We start from the raw sequence: 22,462 nt of genomic DNA on the forward strand, positions 1-22,462 counted from the left end.
CTAGGGCCATATATTCGGGGTCTCACTGAAGTTAGGAGCTGGCAACCTTGTGGCCAGGAGGAAGACATTAAAAAAAAAAAAAAAAAAGAGGGATCCAGGGGGAAAGCCTACAAAAGGTCAGGTGATGGATGAGACTGAAGTAACTCCTACGTCAGTCAAGACAAGGCTCCTTTCCGCCACGCCTCAAGGGCTGGTCAGAGGATCCTAAGAAGCGAACAGGTTCCGACACCGGAGCCCACTACCAGCTGAAAGAAAACCCTCCGCAAGAGCACCTGGCTACTGCGCCTGCGCCTGCGTAGCGGGCAAGCGCCACAGCGCACGCGCTTCGATGCCGTTCCGCCCACCGGTGACGCAAAGTACACGTAGGCGGGGGCTGCTTCTAGGGAACTGCTAGATCGGGATCCGAGCGTAAAGGCTGTGTTAACGCGGACCAGGGCTGGAGAGCTGAGCCCTCTGTGGGTGGTCGCTCTCTCTTTCTCTCTCTACCGGTACTCCACTGCCTCCGCAGAGGCGCTGAGGGCGCCGTGCAGGGTAAGCGGGGCCAGCAGGATGTGCTTGCCCGGGGTGACTGACTGTGGTGGGTCTTCCAGCGCTCGACTGACGGGGTTCCCTGTGGTGCGGATCCAAGTGCCTGGCACCTCCCTGAGCCAGGTGGCAGCTCCTAGGAGAGGCCTCAGGGTCACTTGCGCCCCGGGTCCTCGCCCCTTGCTGCCTTTGCATCCCGGCTGCGTAGCCCACGCAAGTTTGCGCTACACGGTGGGCAGTGTTGTGAGCTACCCTGTAGGCCAAGCCGGAGGGGTCTGAGACCAACTCCCCTGCGCCATCCATTCATTCGACTGGTGTGTGCTGACCCGCCCCCAGCAGAACCAGACCCAGGCCCCTCCCCTCCAGCACTGCACGATCCGGCTAGGAAGCTCAGGAAACTGGAGAAATCCTGTGTTCCGATCGTACAGAAGGTGACCGAGAAAAGCCAGCCGAGGGTCGGGGTGGTTCTGCCTAACTTGATGTGTGGCCACAGGTGCTTCAGGCTAAAGGAGGGAGAGGTCCTGATGTAGACATCCAGAATGATGGAGAATCAGAGCGAACAGGTTTTTATTTTAAGAGCAGCGGGAAGTAACTGGGTGGTTTTGAGACTACATTGCTGAGTACGTTACAGCAGACAGAGCCCTTCACACCGAGTCTGCCCAAAGGAATCAATTGCCTGAAAATACCGGGGCCTTTTATGTCTTTGCAGGCACTTGTACCCCACGGCCATGTGTGGTAAGCCAAACATCCTACATCACAGGGCATATAGCGAAGCCTTAATAGCCACAGCAGGAAATTCAGACACCTGCGAAGGGGAGCTCCCCCAGGGAGAGGTAGATGAACGTGATTATAGGGGCTCTCCTGAAGCGCTGCAGAGCCATGGAGGGGGCTGAATGGCGCTGAGGGGAGGTTTCCCTATTCTTGTTACCAGTGAACTAACAATGTAGCCCTTTAAAAATGCAGCAAGCATACTGGTAAATCTAAAAATTGAGGGGCTTTTGTCTCTCTCCTGCGCCAGAAGGAGCGTAGGCTAATATGGTGGCCCTCCTGAGGCCCTCCTGGAGCCTCACAGAATCTGAGAGGTGGTGCACTGTTCTTTGTGTGCATAGGTCTGAGGTAGGTACCGGCCCACGAAGGCGCAGCAGCCTGCAGAAGACACTAGGAGGCCGTCCTCACAGGACTGACTGTTCCTGTGTGGGGTTTTCCTCTTCTACAAGAAAAGATTTTTCTACAGCCACCAGAAGAAGAAATCAGTGAGGCTTTGTTAGCGGGCTTTGATTTTTGGACACATTTAGCGTGCGCAGCTTGCGTTCACGGCTTCCTGTACGTCAGGTCAAACCTCGAAAAATCTGGCCAGTGCCAGTTCAACTCAGAGGGTGCATATTCCATAGCCACTCCTAACGCCACACCTACGTTCTCCGACTCCAGCCTCTACCTAACAGGAAGTGGACCTGTCCAAGCTACCTCTGTTTGCCCCTGCATGCTGCTTCCTGTTCTACCTCCTGCCCATTCCCTACCTGGTTTTACTTCTGCCTGTTGCTTGCATTTAAAAAACAAAAAAACCAAAACCTCTGTTCTGTAAAGTGCAACTAAGGTTGAGTTGTTTTCCTCTGTAAGCCTTTTGGGAGTCTGCTCAGTATACCACCACTGGGTGTTAGACATGGCTACAGATTGTGGTTGGTCCTTCCTGCAAGTACCTTAGCTATGGCCAGACACTTCAGTACAACAGAATAAAGTGAGTGTGTTTGGAGTTGGGCCTCTGAGACACGGAGGTGCCAGTGGACCAGTCTGTCCTGTGTCCCCAGGATATGATGTTGTGTTTGGATTGTTACTGTCACCCTGAGCTAGCTGATATGTAAATGTAATGACTGTAGCTCCGTGAACTCACATGTGTTGTCGGGCTGTCTAAAATAGAATCTTGTATTTACTGGTTGGGGGTAGGGCACTCAGGACACGTGGCAAAGACATTCAGGCTGGGAAGGCAGTAGAATTGGACAGTTGGACAAAATTGGCCTACTTGGTGGCTGAGCATTCTGGGAATGGGTATATGTATAAAGGGCCTGGGACAGGGAACTGAGTTGTCAATGCAAAAGGAGGCCCTGTGTTCTTGGAATGCACGGACGAGGATAAAAGGAAGGAATAAGTGACAAGGGCCCGGCCTCAGCAGCTGATGGGGTGTGATCTTGAGAGCAGCCGGTCACTCTCAAGTGCAGTGGGACCAAGTGAGACCAAAGGAAGGCAGGAGCCGGACTGGCGAGGGAAGCTTACTCCTTGGCACCTGCCCAGAGAACTTTTCTGAGCCCTCCGTGGGACAGGAACTGGGGGCGGTGATTTGTCTTCTTTTCTTGCCCCACCTTGGGCCTCTTCGCTGGGCCTGGGGCACAGGGGCAGTGTTTATGTGCCCCGAGCTAACAGTATTTGAGTGTGGCCAGAGGTGGAACCAAGGAAAGCCTGCTCTGTGTGCAGTGGCATCCCACCTCTCTTCCACCTGGACCGCCTTAGGATGCGCACACCGGCCCTGCCTAGCGCAGCCACGGGGTCCTTCCGCCTGCCATTGCCCCTGGTTTCCAGGCGATGTGTCCTCTGCCCATCTACAGAGCTTGTCTTCAGCTGATAGTCTCGAACATACCGAATTTCCAAATGCCATTGTAATTCATGTGTTAGTCCTCCAGAGGACTAACAGTCCTTGCAGAGGAGGCCCTTGGAGGAACTAGTCTGCACCAGCAGGACACAAGTCGTTCTTGTAGCCCGTTCTTGTAGCCCGTACCACCAAGCTTCCTGCTCTTCTAGGATTAACTGCTGTGTTTCCATAACTGATAAGAGTATAGGGTGAAAAGACCAACAGACATCCCTTGAGGATAAGAGATGCATGGAGATGCAGGACCCTCACTTCTCATATTTTTAAGACTAGGAGCTACTAAAAAAAATTTAAATATCCAGGGATGATGGTACACACCTAGACTACTATCACTGAGGAGTCTGAGGCAGGAGGATTGAGGTTTGAGGCCAGACTGGACAATAGAGCAGGAACCTGTCTCCAAAACCCTTTCAAAAAAAATTTAAAATTAAATTTCAAAAATGAGTGAATGATTTTGTTTGGAGTATATTGGACCAAAATTGATGACATCAATTTAATTTATTTTATTTTTATAGAATGTTAGAGGCTTTGAAAGTACCAGACATCATTTACTCCCTCAACAGGAATGTTTCTTATCAATGAAAAGTGGCGTCAATTAAACACCCAGAAAAGTCAGGTCAATGTTTCACACTTGCCTCCGGTTCACTGCAGTTGTTTGAATGCCCATTTTTAAGGCCCCAGGAAAGTAAATTGCTGAAGTTACAATCTATGAATGGGAACGAGAGTAAGGATTTGAAGACTGGGGAGGGCATCTGGATCTGTCACCTGGAGTCATCTGTGGACACCGGGCTCTTTGATACCAGCAGCAGCATGTCCCATGGTTTGTCAGGAAGTTACTCGGTGTTCCGAACTCTCCGTTCTGGACCATCTCTTCCACAGTCATCAAGAAAATGAAATAACCCTTCTGACATCTGGGGACAGGGGTGCAGACCAGTCTTGAGTTGTGTACTTTGTCCCCAGGCCTGGGGACTTCTGACACACTCTGTAGGCGACAACCTAATGTGATTTACCTAATTCTCCTTCCTTCAGCCAGCAGCAGCTACCCAGTCCCCGCAGACTGAGAGATGAGAAAAATACCAAACCATGGGAATCTGCGGATGACGAAGGTGGCATACCCCCTCGGGCTGTGTGTGGGGCTGTTCATCTATGTTGCCTATATCAAGTGGCACCGGGCCACTACTGCCCAGGCCTTCTTCACCATTGCTGGGGCTGCCTCAGGAGCACGGTGGACCCAGCAGGCCTTCAGCTCCCCAGACTCAGCTACGCGCAGTCATGAGATCTTCTATGGGATCATGTTTGACGCGGGGAGCACCGGCACGCGCATCCATGTCTTCCAGTTCGCCCGGCCACCTGGAGGTATCTGTCTGACCATGAGTCATTATGGGCTCAAACACAGGGTCTGCCTTCTCCCCACACAGGACAAGGCTCTCAGATTACTTCAGAAGACGGTGGGCTTGAGCCCGTTACCTGTTACCATGAAGTTATCAAGGCAGAGTTCAGCAGTAGAGCACATGAGAGGCCCTGGGTATGAGCACCAGACCACTTGGGGTGGGGCTGGGGGTGCAGTTGCTAAAAGATACCACGCAGAGGACACAAAGGCAATGCACCTAAATTCCCCAGGAACCCAAGGCTGTCCTTACTCTCTGAGTCCACCAGTGACTACCATTGATAGGCAGCTAGGCCCTAGAGGGCATTTAGTGGCCTGTGCCCTCCTGTGGCTGAACCTGTAATTTGGGCCATGTCACGATGATGTCGAGAGATCTCAAGGCAGGAAACAACTGCAGACTCAGGCTCACGGGAGCCGGAGCCCAGGCAGGTTAGATCAGTAGTAGAAACATGGGCCGAGGCTTGCAGGACCTGCTGCTATGGGTCCTAAGAGCCTGGCACGGCACTGAGAAGGGTCCTGTACCTCAGGCCCTACCTGCTTTCCCTCCCAGGAGTGGGAACTTTAGACAGAAGGTGGAGACTTCTCTCCAGGACCCCTTGTCTGCCTGGTTCTTTACTCGACTCTTCCATCTGTTGCCCTAAAATCTGCCCTCTCTGCATCTGACCTTCAGCTAACCAGCTCTCCAGCCCTCTGCTCTGCCCGATTCCATATCCAGGTCCCTAATGACCAGACACTATCCTGGCATTGATTGCTCTGTCAGCTTGAGAACCCTGGCACCTCTCTTGAAAGCTTCAGTAGCCTGTTTTACTTGCTTCTTATTTAATTATTAATTTTCATGTTTTTGGGCCAGAACTTTGCTTTACGAGAAAAGAAAAGGAAATGTTATCAAGGATAATTTAGATAAAAAAGTTTGTATCCATTTTAAAGTGTTAATTTTGACAGTTAGTCTGACTATGATGGTGCACGACTTTAATCTCAGCATTTGAGAGGCAGAGGCAGGTGGATCTCTGAGTTCGAGGCCAGCCTGATCTACATAGTGTAGCCAGGGCTACACAGAGAGACCTGATCTGAAAAGCAATACCAGTAATAATAATTTAACAGTTAATTCTTACTAACTCAACAGCATAAATGATGCTCTAGCCTTTTGTAATTTGGCTATTTATGCATTGATACCTTTATACTTAATGCAATGGCTAAACATTAAATGCCAGATCGACTGACCTACCTCCAAAATTGGTTCTGAAACCAAATTTAACAGATGTGATCAGGAGAGTTTGCTTTGTGGTAGAACACTTATCTACCATGTCTGGGGCCCCAATCAATTTCTAGCACCAAATTTTTTTTTTTGTTTTTGGGTTTTTTTTTTTTTTCGAGACAGGTTTTGGAGTCTGTCCTGGAACTAGCTCTTGTAGACTAGGCTGGTCTCGAACTCACAGAGATCCGCCTGCCTCTGCCTCCCGAGTGCTGGGATTAAAGGCGTGCGCCACCACCGCCCGGCTCTAGCACCAAATTAAAAATAAAAAAAGAATAAATAAATTTAAGGCAGTAATAACTATAATCAAATGTTCTAAAGAGAACAGTTTTGTGAAAAAGTTTTGGTCCTGTGTTTTTCTTCCTCAGTCCTCATATTCACATAGTCCTGTTTTGGACTGGTGTCTTTGACCACAGGACGCCATCTGGACACTTCCCTTGTGGCAATACAGTTCATCCCTCCTGACATCAACTACCCAACTTCTTAAGAAGAAAAGCAAACCTTCAAAAGCTTGTTCAAGGCCCATATAAAGATAATTTTTCAGAGTGACGGACGTCATTTTTATTTTACAGTTTAAGGTCATTTATTTTGTTAAATCAATAAGAATTATCTTAAAATTTAAGTAAGTTATCCTCAATAAGTTCAGGGTGCAAGTTGCTCATTTGTATTTTTTCAATGCTGGAATCAATTCCAGGGCCTCTAGGATGCTAGGGAGGCACATTCACCCCAGCCTGTGTGTGTGTGTGTGTGTGTGTGTGTGTGTGTGTGTGTGTGTGTGTGTACATTCATATATTTAATAAAGGAAAGGTCTGGTGCAAGCTTTAGTTCTTTACTCAGATGAACTGGACAGCAAAATTTAAGCAAAAATAATCCCTTTTAATTGGCCCCCATGGTCAGGCCTCTGCTTTTAACATCAGTTGGTCTCTGTTGTAGACATTCATACTCCTTGTATATATTCATAATTACATCTTTTAAAAATGTTTCCTTTTAGAAACTCCCACCTTGACCCATGAAACCTTCAAAGCACTGAAGCCTGGACTTTCTGCTTATGCTGATGATGTTGAAAAGGTAACTACTACCATCTTGTGTGTGTTTCTCCTTCCAATGTCCTCTGGCTTCCTAGCCAACCCCTTTGAAACTGGATCAGTTGGTCATCTTCTGAGAGAAAGGCACTGCCTGAGGAATGCTGTATCCCGGAAGACAGAGAGGTGAGGAGAAATGCAGGTCTCACCCACCAGGGTGCTGACATGAGGCTCTGATCCTTACACAGTTCAGAAGCTCACACCCACAAACATACAGAGGCTGCAGTAATAGGTAAAGTCTGCACAAAGGGAAAACTTACTTTCTTTTTATCTAGAATGCTTAGTCCGCAAATCCACCCAAAGATGCCCTTGTGCATATGGGTGATAAAGTCTGTGTCAGACAGACTGTCCCTCTCTACTGTATGCAAAATGAAAACAGGGACAAGTCTCAAGCATCTGTCCAAGGACACACAAAGCGGCTCTTTACCTATTACTGCAGCTTACCATGTGCCAAGCCACCCTTTGAGCTCTCTGGCCGGTGGTGTGACCCCTTAGGGGTTATTCATGGGACTCAGTTCTACAAGGGACCATAGGATTTATTTGTTTCCCATGCTCATGACATCTAAGGAAATCATGACCCTATGAGGTCACCTAGTGAGGGGTGGTGTCTTAGTTAGGGCTCCTTCCTTCTTTCCTTCCTTCCTTCCTTCCTTCCTTCCTTTCTTTCTTTCTTTCTTTCTTTCTTTCTTTCTTTTTTTCTTGGTTTTTCGAGACAGGGTTTCTCTGTAGCTTTGGAGCCTGTCCTGGAACTAGCTCTTGTAGACCAGGCTGGCCTCAAACTCACAGAGATCCGCCTGCCTCTGCCTCCCAAGTGCTGGGATTAAAGGCATGCACCACCACCCAGCTTAGTTAGGGTTTCTGTTGATGCAGTGAACACCATGACCAAAAAGCAAGTTGGGGAGAAAAGGGATTATTTGACTTTTCCACATTGTAGTTCATGATGGAAGCCGGGGAACTCAAGCAGGGCAGGAACCTGGGGGCAGGATCTGATGCAGAGGCCATGGAGGAGTGCTGCTTATTGGCTTGCCCCTTCATGATTTGCTCAGCCTGTTTTCTTACAACCCAGGACCACTAGTCCCGGGATGGCCCCACCCACAATGGGCTGAGCTCTCCTCTATCAATCACTAGTTAAGAAAATGCCCCACATGGGGCTGGAGAGATGGCTCAGTGGTTAAGAACATTGCCTGCTCTTCCAAAGGTCCTGAGTTCAATTCCCAGCAACCACATGGTGGCTCACAACCATCTGTAATGGGGTCTGGTGCCCTCTTCTGGCCTGCAGGCAGACACACAGACAGAATATTGTATACATAATAAATAAATAAATTTAAAAAAAAAAAAGAAAATGCCCTACAGCTGGATCTTATGAAAGTATTTTCTTTTTTTAGTTTTTATTCTTCTCTCATACAATACATCCCAACCACAGTTTCCCATCCCTCCACTCCTCTCAGTTCCCTCTCCCCCCAGAGAAGGGCAGGTTTTCCGAGGGGCATCAACCAAACATAGCACAAGAAGATACAATAAGAACAGGTAGAAAGCATCACATCAAGGCTGGACAAGGCAACCCAGTGCAAGGAAAAGAGTCCCAAAAGCAGGTAAAAGAGTCAAAGACACCTACCTCTTTCACTGTCAGAGGTCCCATAAAAACAAAACAAAACAAAACAAAAAGCCAACATCCATAACATACGCAGAGGACCTAACACAGATCCACAATTGCCACTCAGTTTCTATGAGCCCCCATGAGCCCTGCTTAGTTGATTCATTGAGTATCCTCCACCCCTCTGGCTCCCATGGTTCCTCCTGCCCCTCTTCCATGGGTTCTCCAAGCTCTGAGAGCAGGAGCTCAAGGAGAGCCCCCTGGGCTCTCTTTTCTCCACCTAATTTTTGACTGGGAGGTGTGGGGGAGTCTCTGCATCTGCTCCTGTCAGCTGCCAGAGGAAGCCTCTCTGATGATGACTAGACCAAGCACCGATTTATGAGTATAGAAGAACATCACTAGGAATAATTTCATTTATTCGTTTGTTTTTGCCAGGTGTGTTTGGTTCTCCCCTCCGTCTCTAGACTATCCAGTGGAGGGTTTTTCCTAATTGTGTTTACTCCTTTCACCTACCTCTAGCTTGTGACAAGTTGACACAGAACTAGCCAGCACAGGTAGTGACAGGCCAGGGTATAAGTTCTGCTCAGAAAGCATGGAAGTTACTCTAAAAGGAGGCTCAGCCCCATGACTCCTGACCTGTCTTCACCCGCCACATCCTTTGCCTGTCCTCTATGTCCTGACCCCTTGTCTCACAAATGGTCAGTGCTGATGCAGTACTCCTGCTGATTTTGGAAACCAGAGAAAGGGACCAGGAGAGGGGTTGGTGGGTAAAAGCACTAGCTTCAGATTCCTGTGACCTGACTTTTAGTCCCAGAACACACATAAAAAGCCCAGTGTGCTGAGTCAGCTAGCCGGCAGCTGCAGAAGCAAGAGAGATCCTGCCCACACAAGGTAGAAGGTGAGAGCGGATTCAGGGAGGTTCCTGCCCACACAAGGTAGAAGGTGGGAGCTGATTCATGGAGGTTGCCTTCCTATCTCTGTATGAGAGCATGCACATGCGTGCACACACATCTCCCAAATTTAACTTTTAAATTAGATAATGTGTTTAATACACATTTTGAAGGGGGTGGTAACTGGGGAGTGTGTGTGACAGCCCTGCTTTGCTTTCACTACATCCACAGAGTGCTCAGGGGATCCAGGAGCTTCTGAATGTTGCTAAACAACACATTCCATATGACTTCTGGAAGGCCACCCCTCTGGTCCTCAAGGCCACAGCTGGTTTGCGCCTGCTGCCGGGAGAAAAGGCTCAGAAGTTGCTGCAAAAGGTAAGCTTAGCCATCGCCTGCACTGGGAGGTGGCTAAGGATCACTGAAAAACGCTAACCCTGCTGGGCATGATGGTGTATACCTGTCAGCCCAGCACCTGGGTGGCCAACAAGACAGTCTCATACCAGAGGCCACTCTGGGCTACAGAGTGGCACAGGCACCAACCCTCCAGCTAGTGTCAAGCAGGACATAGAAGTGTCCTGAAGAGAAAACAGTTAGGAATTGTATGTGTGACGTTTAAGAAAACAACTTTGGTTTAAAATTGTGTTGTGCTCCTGAAGGGCACCCCCAGGTGTTTGAACTGAACTGGCGTCTTAGCTCAAGCTCAGATGTGACTGCCCAAGAGACCCTCAGTCTCTTCCCTAGTCCCCATACTTCTTAGGAGGCCTGGTGTCCCCGGACAGTCACTTACTGGGGGTACATCCTCAACCCCAGAATGCATTTCTGATCTTCTTCCCATCCACCAAGTTTGGGAAGATACAGTTTCCCTCAACTTCTAGACTGTTCTTCTACCGTTTACCTGTAAGATGGTGGCACAGCACACCCTCTTAGGACACAGGGAGGTAGGGGTGACAAGGTGCACTGAAGTTTCTATGTCCTTAGAAAATGGAAACATACCCAGTCATTCACACCTCCACCTCCCTCTGCTGTGCTCTAACGGCCCATGTCCCTGGATCAGTGGCCCCACCTATATTTACACAGGCCATATGAGTTGTCCCCAGGTTTAAGCCCTGACTCAGGGCTTCTTGCCCTTCATCTCTCAACCCAAAGCCAGGCAATGTTTGGGAACCCCGCAGGCTCATCTTTTCTCTCAGAACTCTCCTATCCCCAGCAGTTCAAGATAAGGTACCTGGAGTAGCATTTCTCTTAGCTATCCTAGGGATATCAGCCAAGGACACCCCTAGAGAAGACCACAGAAGCTTGTAGCAGTTCAATCTTTGCCTCTCAGAACACCACAGAATCCTTAGTGTTCTGTCGCTGCCAGCTGAGCACACCATGCCCTTGGAAGCTCCTGATCTTGCTTCTGAAGAGTGAACACATCCTCCTTGCCCTGGCTGGGACGGAGGGTGAGACACTTGCTGTAGACGAAAGTAACCTCAAACTCCAGATCTCCTGCCTCAGCCTCCTAAGTTCTAACAAGTACAAATTCTATCCAGCTCCATGTCAAGCTAAGAAATGTTTCTCTTTGTGTTTAGGTGAAGGAGGTATTCAAGGCATCGCCCTTCCTTGTAGGGGACGACTGTGTTTCCATCATGAATGGCACAGATGAAGGTAGAGTGGACAAATGAGCATCTCGTCAGTGCATGTCCCCATCAGACAAATGACTCTGTGCCGCCGCTGCCACCACCACTGCCGCCACTGCCGCTGCATGGACTCCAGGCCTGAGGCACTGTGGTTAGCCTGTCATGGTCCTGTTTGGTTTGTTAGGGACAGGATCTTATCTTGACCAGCTCCAGACCTGGTGCAGATGAAGCCCTCTGGAAGTGACATTTAGAGAATGCCAGTTGCTGCTGTACTGGGAACATTGTGGTCACGTAGCTCGTTCTGAGATAGGCACTTGTGGTTCCTCCCAGGCAGTGATTTTTAAAAATATGACCTGAAGAGTGAGCGTGTCTGGAGGGCAGAGGGGACATTGGATTCTCTGCCTGCCTCTTTCAGAAATGGAAGCTGGTGACAAAGTCCTGGAGGAGATACAGCATTTGGTAATGTAGTCTAGGTCTTTAGTGTGTGCCCGAAGCCACAGTGTTCTTAAGTCAATTCTGTTCCTCTCTGAAGGCTGGGAATGGCGAACAGTGCTCATAATGCCCCTGAAATCTGGAAATAGGTAGCCACTTGATGTGGCAAGAGTTAAAATGGGGTCTGGAGAAACAGCTGTTAAGATCACTTGCCACTCTTACAGAACCCAAATTCGGTTCTCAGCATCCATATTATGGCTCACAACCATCCATAACTCTAGTTCCAGGGGCTCCAACCCCTCTTCTGGCCTCCATGGCACCAGGCACACACAAAGTCCACAGATATACATACAGGCAGAACACCCATACACAAAAAATACATTTCAAATTTTTTATTTAAAGGAATTGAAACGTCTGTGCCCTTGTCTTACAGGTGTTTCAGCATGGATCACCGTCAACTTCCTGACAGGTGCGTGTCCCTGGGTGCCAGGCTAGTGGCTCACCACCCCTGGGAAAGGAGACCCCATTACCATGACAGCCAGATTCAGTGTTGTTGGCCTGGAGGCAGAGTAGGGTAGCAGCATACCCAGCCAGGTCAGGCGGTGTGAGCCCGTATGCATGCGTGTTCATAGCTCCTCACGCCCTTACTCTTCTGTCAGCACAGCCATCACCCAGTGTGCGCTGGGACCCTGACCTGTAGTTTGTTTCTGAGAAAAGCAGCGAATTGAGCCCAGTCAGGTCTTCAGATACCGGATGTAATGTGAGTCCTAGTCACCCGTGCCAGAAGCGTCTGCCTCGGAGGCGGGTCAGAAACAGATACGTGCAGGTAGTTTTCAGTGCGGCCACTGTACTGGAGAAGGGTACCGTGTCTGTATGTAGACAAAGAAAGGGTTTTCCTGGCAGGACTCACCAACTTGAGGGCAGAAAGGCACTGGTGGACAGGATAGGGATCGCTACCTCAGATGCTTTGGGAGAACAGTCTGAGATGGAGCTAGTCAAGGAGAATTCCTGGCGGAAGAATCAGCATCAGACAGCAGAGAAGTCAGTGTTCCCTGGGAGGTGAGGCTGGCCTTGCCAGAAGATAGGCCAAGTGTGAGCCTGTCAGTGGTCAGAGTCTTACTGTCCATCAAAGCCACAGCTGGCAGAGTCATGACTCTTGGATACTTTTAAGTTGCAATTTTTTAAGTAGTTACAGTAGCTTCCCTGCTCCTCACCCCTCCCACCCTACCGAAGGGCAGTTTCTGACCTCTCTTTGATCTTCCTGGTGTTCTCATACCCTCCCTAACACGGCAGCACTGTCTTTATTCACTGTGATCTAGGCAGTCTGAAAACCCCAGGAAGCAGCAGTGTGGGCATGCTGGATTTGGGCGGAGGATCCACGCAGATCACCTTCCTCCCGCGTGTCGAGGTAACCAGCCCTGCCTGCCTCACCAGGTGTGTGCATCTCAGTCAGGGAGCTGCAGCCACCCAGAGGAGGTCCCTCAGAGAAGGCCCCTTGGCCACTGGAAGGCGCTCCACCCACCCCCACCCTGAATTCTCACAGATAACTTCTTAGATTTTAACTCTGTGCACTAAAAACCAAAAGAGAAACCTGCTCTTCAGTGAAGTGAAATCAAATAATAGTCTTTGGGCTAGAGACTAGACACCTTCCATCCCCCATGAAGTTCCAGGAGCAAGAATGGACAGTATGACTCATAGATGGGAGAGGGGTCAGCCTTCAAGATAAATGTTCTAAAGAGATAAAAACGCTGGAATTTAATAGCATCCGCTATTTTAATCACCTCTTTTGTCACCCACACCGTTTATTAACAATCGCATCTCATTTCCTTGGAATAGAGTGTGCAGTGCATACACACATATACACACCTAGTCACTGAAGCTGTGGTCCTACTCAGTTTACTGAAGGCAGACGCTTGTCTGGTTTGATGGGACTATGTGCGTCCGAAGGTGCAAGATGCAGCTGGTCCGGTGTCCATCCGTAATCCCAGCACCGTGGAGGCTGAGGTTGGAGGATTAGGAGTTCAAAGCTAGTCTGGACAAGCTAGCAGGTCCTTGTCTCAAAATAACAATAATAAATAAAGTAAATAATAAATGCTGAGGGTGTTGCTCACTGGCCGAGTGCCTAGAAGGCCTGGTTTGATCCCTAATATGGAAAGAAAAACAGAAAAAGTTGCTCCTAAGGGGAGAGCCATCACTCTGGATGGTTTTGTTTTTTACCACTTGCTCCTCGCTCTGTCATAGCCAAAGACTTAATGGAAAGCTCCCTAAATGTCCCTGTTCTTCCAAACAATTCAGGGAGGAGGGCAGAGTCTTCTGGAAAGAGCAGGGCCACCATAGCTTCGTGTTCCTCCCTAGGGTACCCTGCAAGCCTCCCCGCCAGGCCACCTGACAGCGCTGCAGATGTTCAACAGAACGTACAAGCTGTACTCCTACAGGTGGGTCTGCCCCTCCTGATGCACCTCCCCCTTGCTGCTTATGGTGGGACCCTTTCCCCACGTAGATGCCGGATTCCAGAATCCCCTATGCCAGTGACTGCCTGGGCCCTCCTCGTCCTGCCTCCCCTGCTTCTCTTCCCGCAAGCTTCATTTTTACGTTTACTGTAAAATCTCATCCTTTGTGCTTGCTCTGTTCTACTTTGGGGGACGCTTGGAAAAAGACTCGAGGTGAGGAGTTGGCCGCCTGCTGACCACGTGGCACGTGCAGAACCCCATAAAGACAGATGGGATCCGTCTCCTTTGCTGCCGTGTGCACAGCTCACAACAGGCTCTCAGTTCAATTACTTCATGTCTCGGCCTTAGTTCTAGAAGAAGCAGGAACGCCTTTCTTGCTCTCACTGAACCCAGGCAGGTGCATGTGTTGCCCAGCCTCACCAGGATTTGTCTCCACAGCTACCTGGGGCTGGGACTGATGTCGGCACGACTGGCTATTCTGGGTGGTGTGGAGGGGAAGCCTGGTGAGTAGAACACTTGCTCTAGGCTCTGCCCTACTCCCAGCGCCTCCCCTTCCCCTCTGCCACACAGCAACGCATCAGCCACTGCTTACCCAGCCATCGTGGGTGGGATAGAATATGGGATGACGTGTTTACCTGTGTACAGTCTTCTAAGTTATCATTCGTTGAAGAGATGCTAGGAGGTTGCTAGAGAGGTGGCTCGGTGGCTAAGAGCACTGAAGGACCTGGGTTTGATTCCCAGCACACACATGGCAGCTCTAGACCGTCTGTAACTCCAGACCCAGCTGATCTGATAGCCTCGTTTAGCTCCCACAGATACTGTATATATGTGTTATACCCACATACATGCAGGCAAAACACCCAAGTACATAAAATAAAAATAAGGGAGTTTTTTAATTTAAAAAAAAAGGAGAGATCATAGCAAAATAATTTCTGAGCCGTGTCGTCTGCACTTAGAATGAGCTCTTACCCAGCTTTCTGTCACCCACAGTAGCTGAGGCAAATGACTAGGGAAGGAAAGTTTGATTGGCTTATGACTTCGGAGGTTTAAGCTCACAATCACTTAAATACGTTGGCTTTGGGCCTGTGGTGAAGCAGGATGACATCGTGGTGAGAGTGTGTGGCAGAGGACATTGCTTACCTGGCGGACAACAGGAGGCAAAGGAGGAAAAAGGTCGGGCTCCAGTATTCCCACAAGAAAATGCCCCAGCTTCCTCCTCTAGGCTCCACCTACCAAGGGTTTCACCCCATCTCAGTAGTGCTAAAGACTGGACACAATCCTTCAGCACTTGGCTTCTGGGCCTAGTTCATGCTAGGCAGTACAGATTCACTCTGTAACATGATAACACCTGGTGGTACCTGTTACTGCCAGCCCTGGCCATCTGTAAAATTGCGACAATCTCCTCCAAATAGGGTCATTGTGATAACTGATAAAATAGCACTGGGCCCAATGTATCTGGAACCCCAGATGCCCAGGGGACACGAGCTGCTGCGTTTCACCAGGGCCACAGTCATGAGATTGGCTGCCACTCCTGTGACAGGTCAGGAGTTCTCTCCAGCTGACCTGGACTGTCCTGGGAGACAGTTCCCATTGGCCCCAGCACCCTGTTACAGCCTTAGCGTTCTCAGTCAGTCCCACCCAGTCCTCTAAGCTCTGTCTGATGGACACGGCACCATTTCGTTCTTCCCTTCACGATTTTCTATTTCAGCTGAGAATGACAAGGAACTGGTCAGCCCCTGTCTGTCTCCTCAGTTCAGAGGAGAGTGGGAGCATGCCGAGGTCACCTATAGGATTTCAGGACAGAAGGCAGGTAGGTGGCATTGCTGTTCAGGCTCCTGAGGGTCAAAGGTAGTCTGCTCCCTCGGTTCCTTTTCCAGATTCATTCCTCTAAGAAGCAGACAGCAACACAGACAAGACTGTCCCTTCCCCTAGAGTGTGGGCAAGCAAGAGCCATGGCAGGACTGCGAAGGCTTTTGTCGAGAGCTGGGGCCCCCTCTGGCTACGTCCCTCTTCAGGGTCTCTGCACAAAGTCCCCTTGTCTGTCTCCAAACACTTCTAGCCAAATAGCCCAGTTTCCCAACAAGCCTCCAATGAGGAAGGAACTGGCTGCCATGGGGCCTGAGACAAATAGCCACATTTGGGCGCCTGGCCCAGAAGCTCTGCTCTAGCCAGTTCTGTGCAAAGAGAAATGAAGGCTGCTTCCTGCCAGTGTCCCAGGACACACAGCCTCTACCACCCTGTCACTAGCCCTCACCCTACTCTTGTTATTCTAGGTCCTTTGAATTTCTTCTAGGAGAAATACTGGGCTGTTGTTCCCAGGCTGGACACAAGACGTGCGCATGTCCGCCTTGTGTGTGTGGTCAGCCTGGTTCTGTGTCACTTCGCATGGATGGCAGCTGCGTCTCCTACGTGCTTTGGGCTTGCCGACTTTGACTGTGTTCTCTTACCTTTTGCAGTGGACCTCTATGAGCTGTGTGCCAGCAGGGTGTCAGAAATCCTCAGAAATAAAGTGCACAGGACAGAAGAGGTGCAGCATGTGGACTTCTATGCTTTCTCCTACTACTATGACCTTGCAGCGAGCTTTGGCCTTATAGGTAAGGGCCAGGGCAGTCTGGGCAGGGGGCCGATGCTAGCCATTAGTAGTTTTGCTGGTCTGGGTGAAATGAGTAAGCTTAGGAGGTAATGCAATAGAGAGGCAGGAAGTTATAAGCCCCTTCTCAGAGGTAAGTTAGTTCTTTTAAACCAGCTCGTGAAGTCAAAATTATCTGCTGTGAATACAGATCCTGCCAGAAGGTAGGGTTTGCTCTGCACTCACTCTCTGTGGTTTACTGCCTGCCCTTGCCCCTGTAGCGTCTGCTCAGGAACCACTTGGGATGGGTAGCCACATACTCTCTTCCTGAGGAAGAGAGTAGACCTGCAATGAGGGTCTCATCTTGGCCTAAGGACCTAAGGCAGGCTATCCAGTCAGCCAAGTGGAGTTAGCTGAGGCTGACAGTGTCTATTCTATCCTGTCCCACAGATGCAGAGAAAGGAGGCAGCCTTGTAGTCGGAGACTTTGAGACAGCAGCCAAGTATGGTGAGTGGTACTGAACTTGTCAGGGTGATGGTCAGGGAGGATGGGAGCAGAGATCATCGCTGTGAATACAGAAACTGCTAAAAGGTAGGGTTTGCTCTGGGGTGCGCAAGGCCAGAGCTGCTGGGTTCAGTCCTTACTCTACCATCAGCTAGTGCTGAGAGTATGGAAGGGCAGCGTTCACAGTGTTCTAGGACCACCCAGGGCCTCAACCCCAGATACAGCTTCTCATTGGAGGGTATCCCCAGATGGTTCCAGAGCCGCCACAGGGCTCCCAGATGCCAGTTCCCTCATCTCAAATCTCTGACCTCTTTTCCTTGCTACCAAAGTAACCCCAAGAGAATCAGTCTTCCCTGGGATGGTCACAGCCACTTCATGATGGTCAGATGACCTAAGGAAGTTGGTTCCAGGACAGTTTACCTGCTGTGGCAGCATCTTGAATCTTTCCTCACCTCCTTTCTGCACCCATTCAGGGTCATACCACGCTGGCACCCAAGACTGACTGTCATGTCCGTATTCAGCTCTTCTGGTTGCTGCTCCCTGTTTGCAAGTCAGAGCAATTAAGCTTTGTGTATGTCTCCATAGGAAGTTCCTTCTCCCTCTCCCACCCTCCCCTGCTAGAAAACATGGCATTTTTATGCTTTTCTGCCGCTTCTTAGCTTTCTCTGGACATTAGGTATCTAGATAGATTTGCCCCTCTATCAAGAATAGCTTCTGGGAGCTATACAAATGGCGTAAGTGTTTGCCGCACAAGAATAGCTTCTGGGAGCTATACAAATGGCGTAAGTGTTTGCCGCACAAGCATGAGGGTGAGTTCAAATCCCCAGAACCCACATAAAACGCGGGCGGGGTTGACTGTGCCCTCAAAGCCCAGGCTGTGGGGGAGAGGACAGAAAGATCATTGAGGCTTGCTGGTCACCAGCTGAGCTCCAGGATCAAATGAGAGACCTTGTCTCAAGGGAATAGAGAGTGACAGCAAGATGCCAGATGTCCTCTGTGCCCACAGAAGGGCGCACACACAAGAATAGCTTTAGAGTCAGCTCTAGTGCCATTGTCATGCCTTAGAAAGACAGGATCCCAGTGGATGTTGACGTCTAGGAAGTGTCAAGGGTCTCCAATACAGAGGTGGGGCTGGGGGTGAGGGTTCCACTGCTAATTCAAGTCACACTTGGTGTACTGGTGTCCAGGCCTAGTGGACTGGCCTCTTGGTCTGCCAGTGGGGTGACCGCACTTCAGTGTGACAGTAAATCAGAAGTGAAGAGCAAGATGGGTCCCCACGGCAGATGGGGTCAGGGTCGCCTCCTCCCCACCCGCAGACTGTCTAGAACAGTGATTCTCAAACCAAAGAGGTCGTGACCCCTTTGACAAACTTCTATCTCCAAAAAATACTTAACTGTGATTCATAACAGTAGCAAAATTAGCTGGGTGGTGGTGGCATACACCTTTAATCCTAGCACTTGAGAGTCAGATGCAAGTGGATCTATGTGAGTTCGAGGCCAGCCTGGTCAACAGAGAAAGTTCCAGGACAGGCGCCAAAGCTACACAGAGAAACCCTGTCTCGAAAACAACAAAGTAGTAGCAAAGTTACTGTTAGGAAGTAGCATTGAAAATCATGTTCCGGTTGGGGTCCCCACAACCTTGAGGAATGTATTAAAGGGTGCAGCAGCATTAGCAGGTTGAGAACCGCTGCTCTAGAGTATGACTAGGGGTGGGCATCTCTCCCAGTGTGCCGCACCCTGGAGACACAGTCACCAAGCAGCCCCTTTGCCTGCATGGACCTCACCTACATCAGCCTGCTGCTCCGGGAGTTTGGTTTTCCCAAGGACAAGGTACTGAAGGTGAGCACTTCTTCCACCTTGGGTTCCACATTCCACTTGTGGGTGGGATGCTGGGAACCTTTGACCCTCCTGCTCCCACCCTTAAGAAAGCCCAAAACTGTGTGTAGCCTCCTCAGCCACTGCCCCCCTTTAGATGCCACCCCGTCTCTGCAGCTCGGGCCTGTAACATTCTCTTCTCTTTCCTTTCTCCTTTCAAGCTGGCTCGGAAAATTGACAACGTTGAAACCAGCTGGGCTCTGGGGGCTATTTTTCATTACATCGACTCCCTGAAGAGAGAAAAGATTCCTGCCTTGTAGCGGCCAAGCCCTAGTCCCCACCCTAGCTGGAATTCCAAGGCTCCCAATTCCTCTGTCCTGGAAGTGATGCCATCAAGGAGCCTGCACCTGGCTGGGACCCTCCTCTGTGCCTGTGGTGTTACCTCCTGCAGATCTGTCTGGGACCTGGCCCATCCGCTAGCCCTGCTACACCACACTAGCTGGGGCAGGGCCAGGATAGGAATGCTGCCTGGCCTGAGGCCATCTCCTGCCTTGCCTCCAAGTGGGCAGGGAGCCAGGTGGGGCCCAGGACACAGACTGAGATAGAGATGCAGCCCTGTTCTCGGTCTTATCCCGTCCATCTGCAGGATTGTGGCTGCTTTTATGTACATCTGTAACACGGGTCTTGTTTTGTCTCCAGCCCCTGTTCCCCTATGAGCCAAGCCTCTCTCTGTCCTCTCTGAGTTGGGGGAGATGGAGTAGACTGGCCCAGACACGGGGCAGTCTCCAGGGGACTGCATCTGGAGTGCGTCCATCCCTTCCTCAGGATAGACATGACATTCATTACCTGGAGGTCTGCTATTCCATCTCTGGATGGTATGGCATTAACTGATGTGGGGACACTGAGTAGGAAGAAGTGGGAGGATGCCTCTTCATAGACACAGTGTTCCAGCTTTGCAGAGCATGGGGTTAGGAGCGGAACTATGAGAATGTTCAGGGTCGTGTTCTACCCTGTGAGCTGTGAGTGCTTTATGTTAAAACTGAGCCCCCTTTCTGGACACAACTGTGTCCCAGTGAATGTATGACTGCTGTGAGCCACTTGCAGACCAGTGGGGCCGATCAGAACCATCTGCCCCTTCCCCCACCCTTCTTACTGGGCTGCAGCTGGCTCCCTGTGGTCCCGTCAGTGAATGTACAGTCTATAGAGTAAGCTGAGCCACCGCTGTTCTACTCTGAATAAAGGTTTACAAGGGTTTCTCTCCTTTGCCTCCTGAGTGAGCACCCAGCATTTAAAGCTTACCCAACTGGGACAGCAAGTGGTAGCAGTAACCATCAGCAGCAAGCAGGCCACCCAGGTGCCTAGACTATTTCAGGGGCTCCCTGTCCCAGCTGTCTGCTGAGCTCCTCCCTCTCCTGGGACACAGCTGACAGACTGGCTAGGGACAGCTCTGGGTACATCACCGCTAGGTCACTCTGCTCAACATTAATCAAGTTTGATTCTGGCATAGTCCCAAAGGGGTCACATGATGGGGAAAGGAGTGGGCCCACTGATAACCCAAATGCTCGCAACCCCCCGAGCCTATGGTTCACAAGGCTGGCCCTGAGAAATGCCTCCTACCCCCAACCCTTACACCAAGGATGCCTCTTAGACTAGCCAGTGTGCAGGAACGGAATTCTGCAGGCAGAGGGGGCAGTGAGCTCTCCAACAAGCCAGCTCTCAGTTCTCTGCCACCTTTTCCATACTGTATGCTCAGGTCACTCCAAGAGGGTCTTGCCTCTTGATGGTCACATGACCCTGAAGAAGCTGGGTCCTTGTACAGTGGAGCCAACGTTGCACGACTGTAGCTGCCGTCTTGGGTGGCTTCTCACTACAGAAACAGTAACTTCACAGGCGAAAGGTTAGAGGGAGCCTGGGTAAGACCTGACATTCCCTGGGAGGAAAGGGTGGTCCATGGGACCCAAATTCCAAGGTAGGGAGATCCTAGAACCAGACCAAAGGAAGCCTGGTGGTCTCCCTAAAATAAAACCTTGGATTGGTTTGTGTCCAAATAAAAAGAAAGCAGACTGGCAGTGATCATGCATGCCTTTAATCCAAGAGGCAGAGGCAGGAGGATGTCTGTGAGTTCAAGGCCAGCCTAGTCTATAGAGCAAGTTCCAGGACAGGCTCCAAAACTACAGAAAAACCCTGTCTCAAAAAAAAAAAAAAGAAAGAAAGAAAGAAAGAAAGAAAGAAAGAAAGAAAGAAAAAAAAAAAAAGAAAGAAAGAAAGAAAAGATAAAGCAGGAAGGAGTCTTTCCAGATAAAAAGTCACCTGGGACCAGAGCCCGGAGGGTTTTGCTGAAGAAGGCATGGAAAATCCTGTCCTTTCCCACACTGCACCGCTCGCTCCTTGGCAGAGGCCCCACTGCCCCTTTCTTCTATAGCTAATGGCCTGAATGTTTAAAGCCCTCCAGAGGTGAAGCATCAAACCCGCAGGACGGAATACAAAAGTGGACTCATTGCAGGTTAGTGATCTCACTCATGAAAAAGTAAACAGCTGGATGCTGCCCAAAAGAACACTAATAAACTGTGGGATATTCTTAGGCCCAGCAAACCATGCAAGTCACTCCACTCTTGGCATCCTTCGTGATAATAAAGAGGACTTTATTGTTCTTTCTAAACAGCTGCATCACTCTGGCCTTGTACGCCCGTGGGCCTCCCTGTGTCCACCCGACACCCCAAGCACCTCCTGCCGTGTCCCCTGCCCTGCACTGCTACTACTTGAATGATGGACACCCTGGCTGGATGCTGTGGTGGCTCCCACACGCATCCCGCATTTAGATGACAGGACCTCAGGCTGTCCTGTTTGCGTGCCCACATATGCAATCCACCTGACACTGTCCGGTCAAGGACGTTAGCATTTTAAATGGAGTAGACATTGCCATTTTCTTTACCCCATCGGTAACTGGGACTGGCTTCCCTCACCAAGGCAGCGGTTGCCCATGGTTTGATGTTTGCCAGTCTGGCAATTGATAAAATGGAACTAATGATTCCTCTAATCTATCTTTGTTTTTAAGTGTCATTGTGTTTCCTGTGGAACATCTGTAAGTATCTACCAATTATCAAGAACACTGGTCACTTTTCCCCCCCGATTTTAGGATCTTTACTAAGGAGATAGCCCATTGTGATGAGGTAGTTTTTTTTTTTTTCTCTACTACCTACCCTTTTGATTTTATGGTAGCTTGTTAGTGTATATTGAAACTTTTTATTTAAACTGATCAAATCTATATTTACATACAAATTTATTGTGTGGCTTCCAGATTTTGCCATAATTACAGAGGCTTCCTCACTTAAACAGTTTTAAAGTTTTGGGTTTGAGGTTTGGTGAGGGGCAGTGTGCTTACTGGGCATCCACAAAACCCTGACTGGGTCACTAGCCACACAAGTAGCCCCCCCTCATTGTCACTGGCAAGCTGGGCCCTCAGGCACTCAAAGGATTCTCTAGTGAGTGAGACCCAGGCCCAGAGGCTTCCCTTCTCACACTAAGCCAGCGTACTCTCATTCCTTGTGGGGGAAGAGTGACCATATTGTTCCTGGTAACACCAGCCCACACCCCACAGGCTGGGCTCCACGCTAAAGAGTCAGTGATAAACTAGGCTGTGGTGGTGCACACCTTTAATCCCAGCATTTGAGAGGCAGAGGCAGGCAGATCTCTGAGTTCGAGGCCT

General features: G+C 49.9%; 1 protein-coding gene across 2 annotated transcripts; it reads left to right on the forward strand.

Annotated features, from left to right (window-relative positions):
• Positions 1 to 348: 348 nt before the first annotated feature.
• Entpd6 (ectonucleoside triphosphate diphosphohydrolase 6) lies at positions 349 to 20,014 on the forward strand. Of its 2 annotated transcripts, XM_050132071.1 has the most exons (14): positions 352 to 531; positions 4,193 to 4,519; positions 6,794 to 6,870; positions 9,600 to 9,743; positions 10,940 to 11,015; positions 11,853 to 11,888; positions 12,739 to 12,827; positions 13,775 to 13,854; positions 14,308 to 14,372; positions 15,578 to 15,679; positions 16,326 to 16,463; positions 16,889 to 16,945; positions 18,668 to 18,780; positions 18,978 to 20,014. In XM_050132071.1, the coding sequence occupies exons 2-14, from the start codon at positions 4,228 to 4,230 to the stop codon at positions 19,074 to 19,076; spliced, it is 1,368 nt and encodes a 455-aa protein (XP_049988028.1). In that variant the 5' UTR covers positions 352 to 531; positions 4,193 to 4,227; the 3' UTR covers positions 19,077 to 20,014. The 2 variants fall into 2 exon arrangements, with proteins under 2 accessions (XP_049988029.1, XP_049988028.1); XM_050132072.1 differs by lacking the exons at positions 14,308 to 14,372; positions 16,326 to 16,463; positions 16,889 to 16,945; positions 18,668 to 18,780; positions 18,978 to 20,014 and having other exon boundaries at positions 349 to 531.
• Positions 20,015 to 22,462: the final 2,448 nt, after the last annotated feature.

Source organism: Alexandromys fortis, unplaced genomic scaffold (genome assembly GCF_014885135.2).
Source record: "Alexandromys fortis isolate MF-2015 unplaced genomic scaffold, M_Fortis_MF-2015_v1.1 scaffold_402, whole genome shotgun sequence".
NCBI lineage: Eukaryota > Metazoa > Chordata > Mammalia > Rodentia > Cricetidae > Alexandromys > Alexandromys fortis.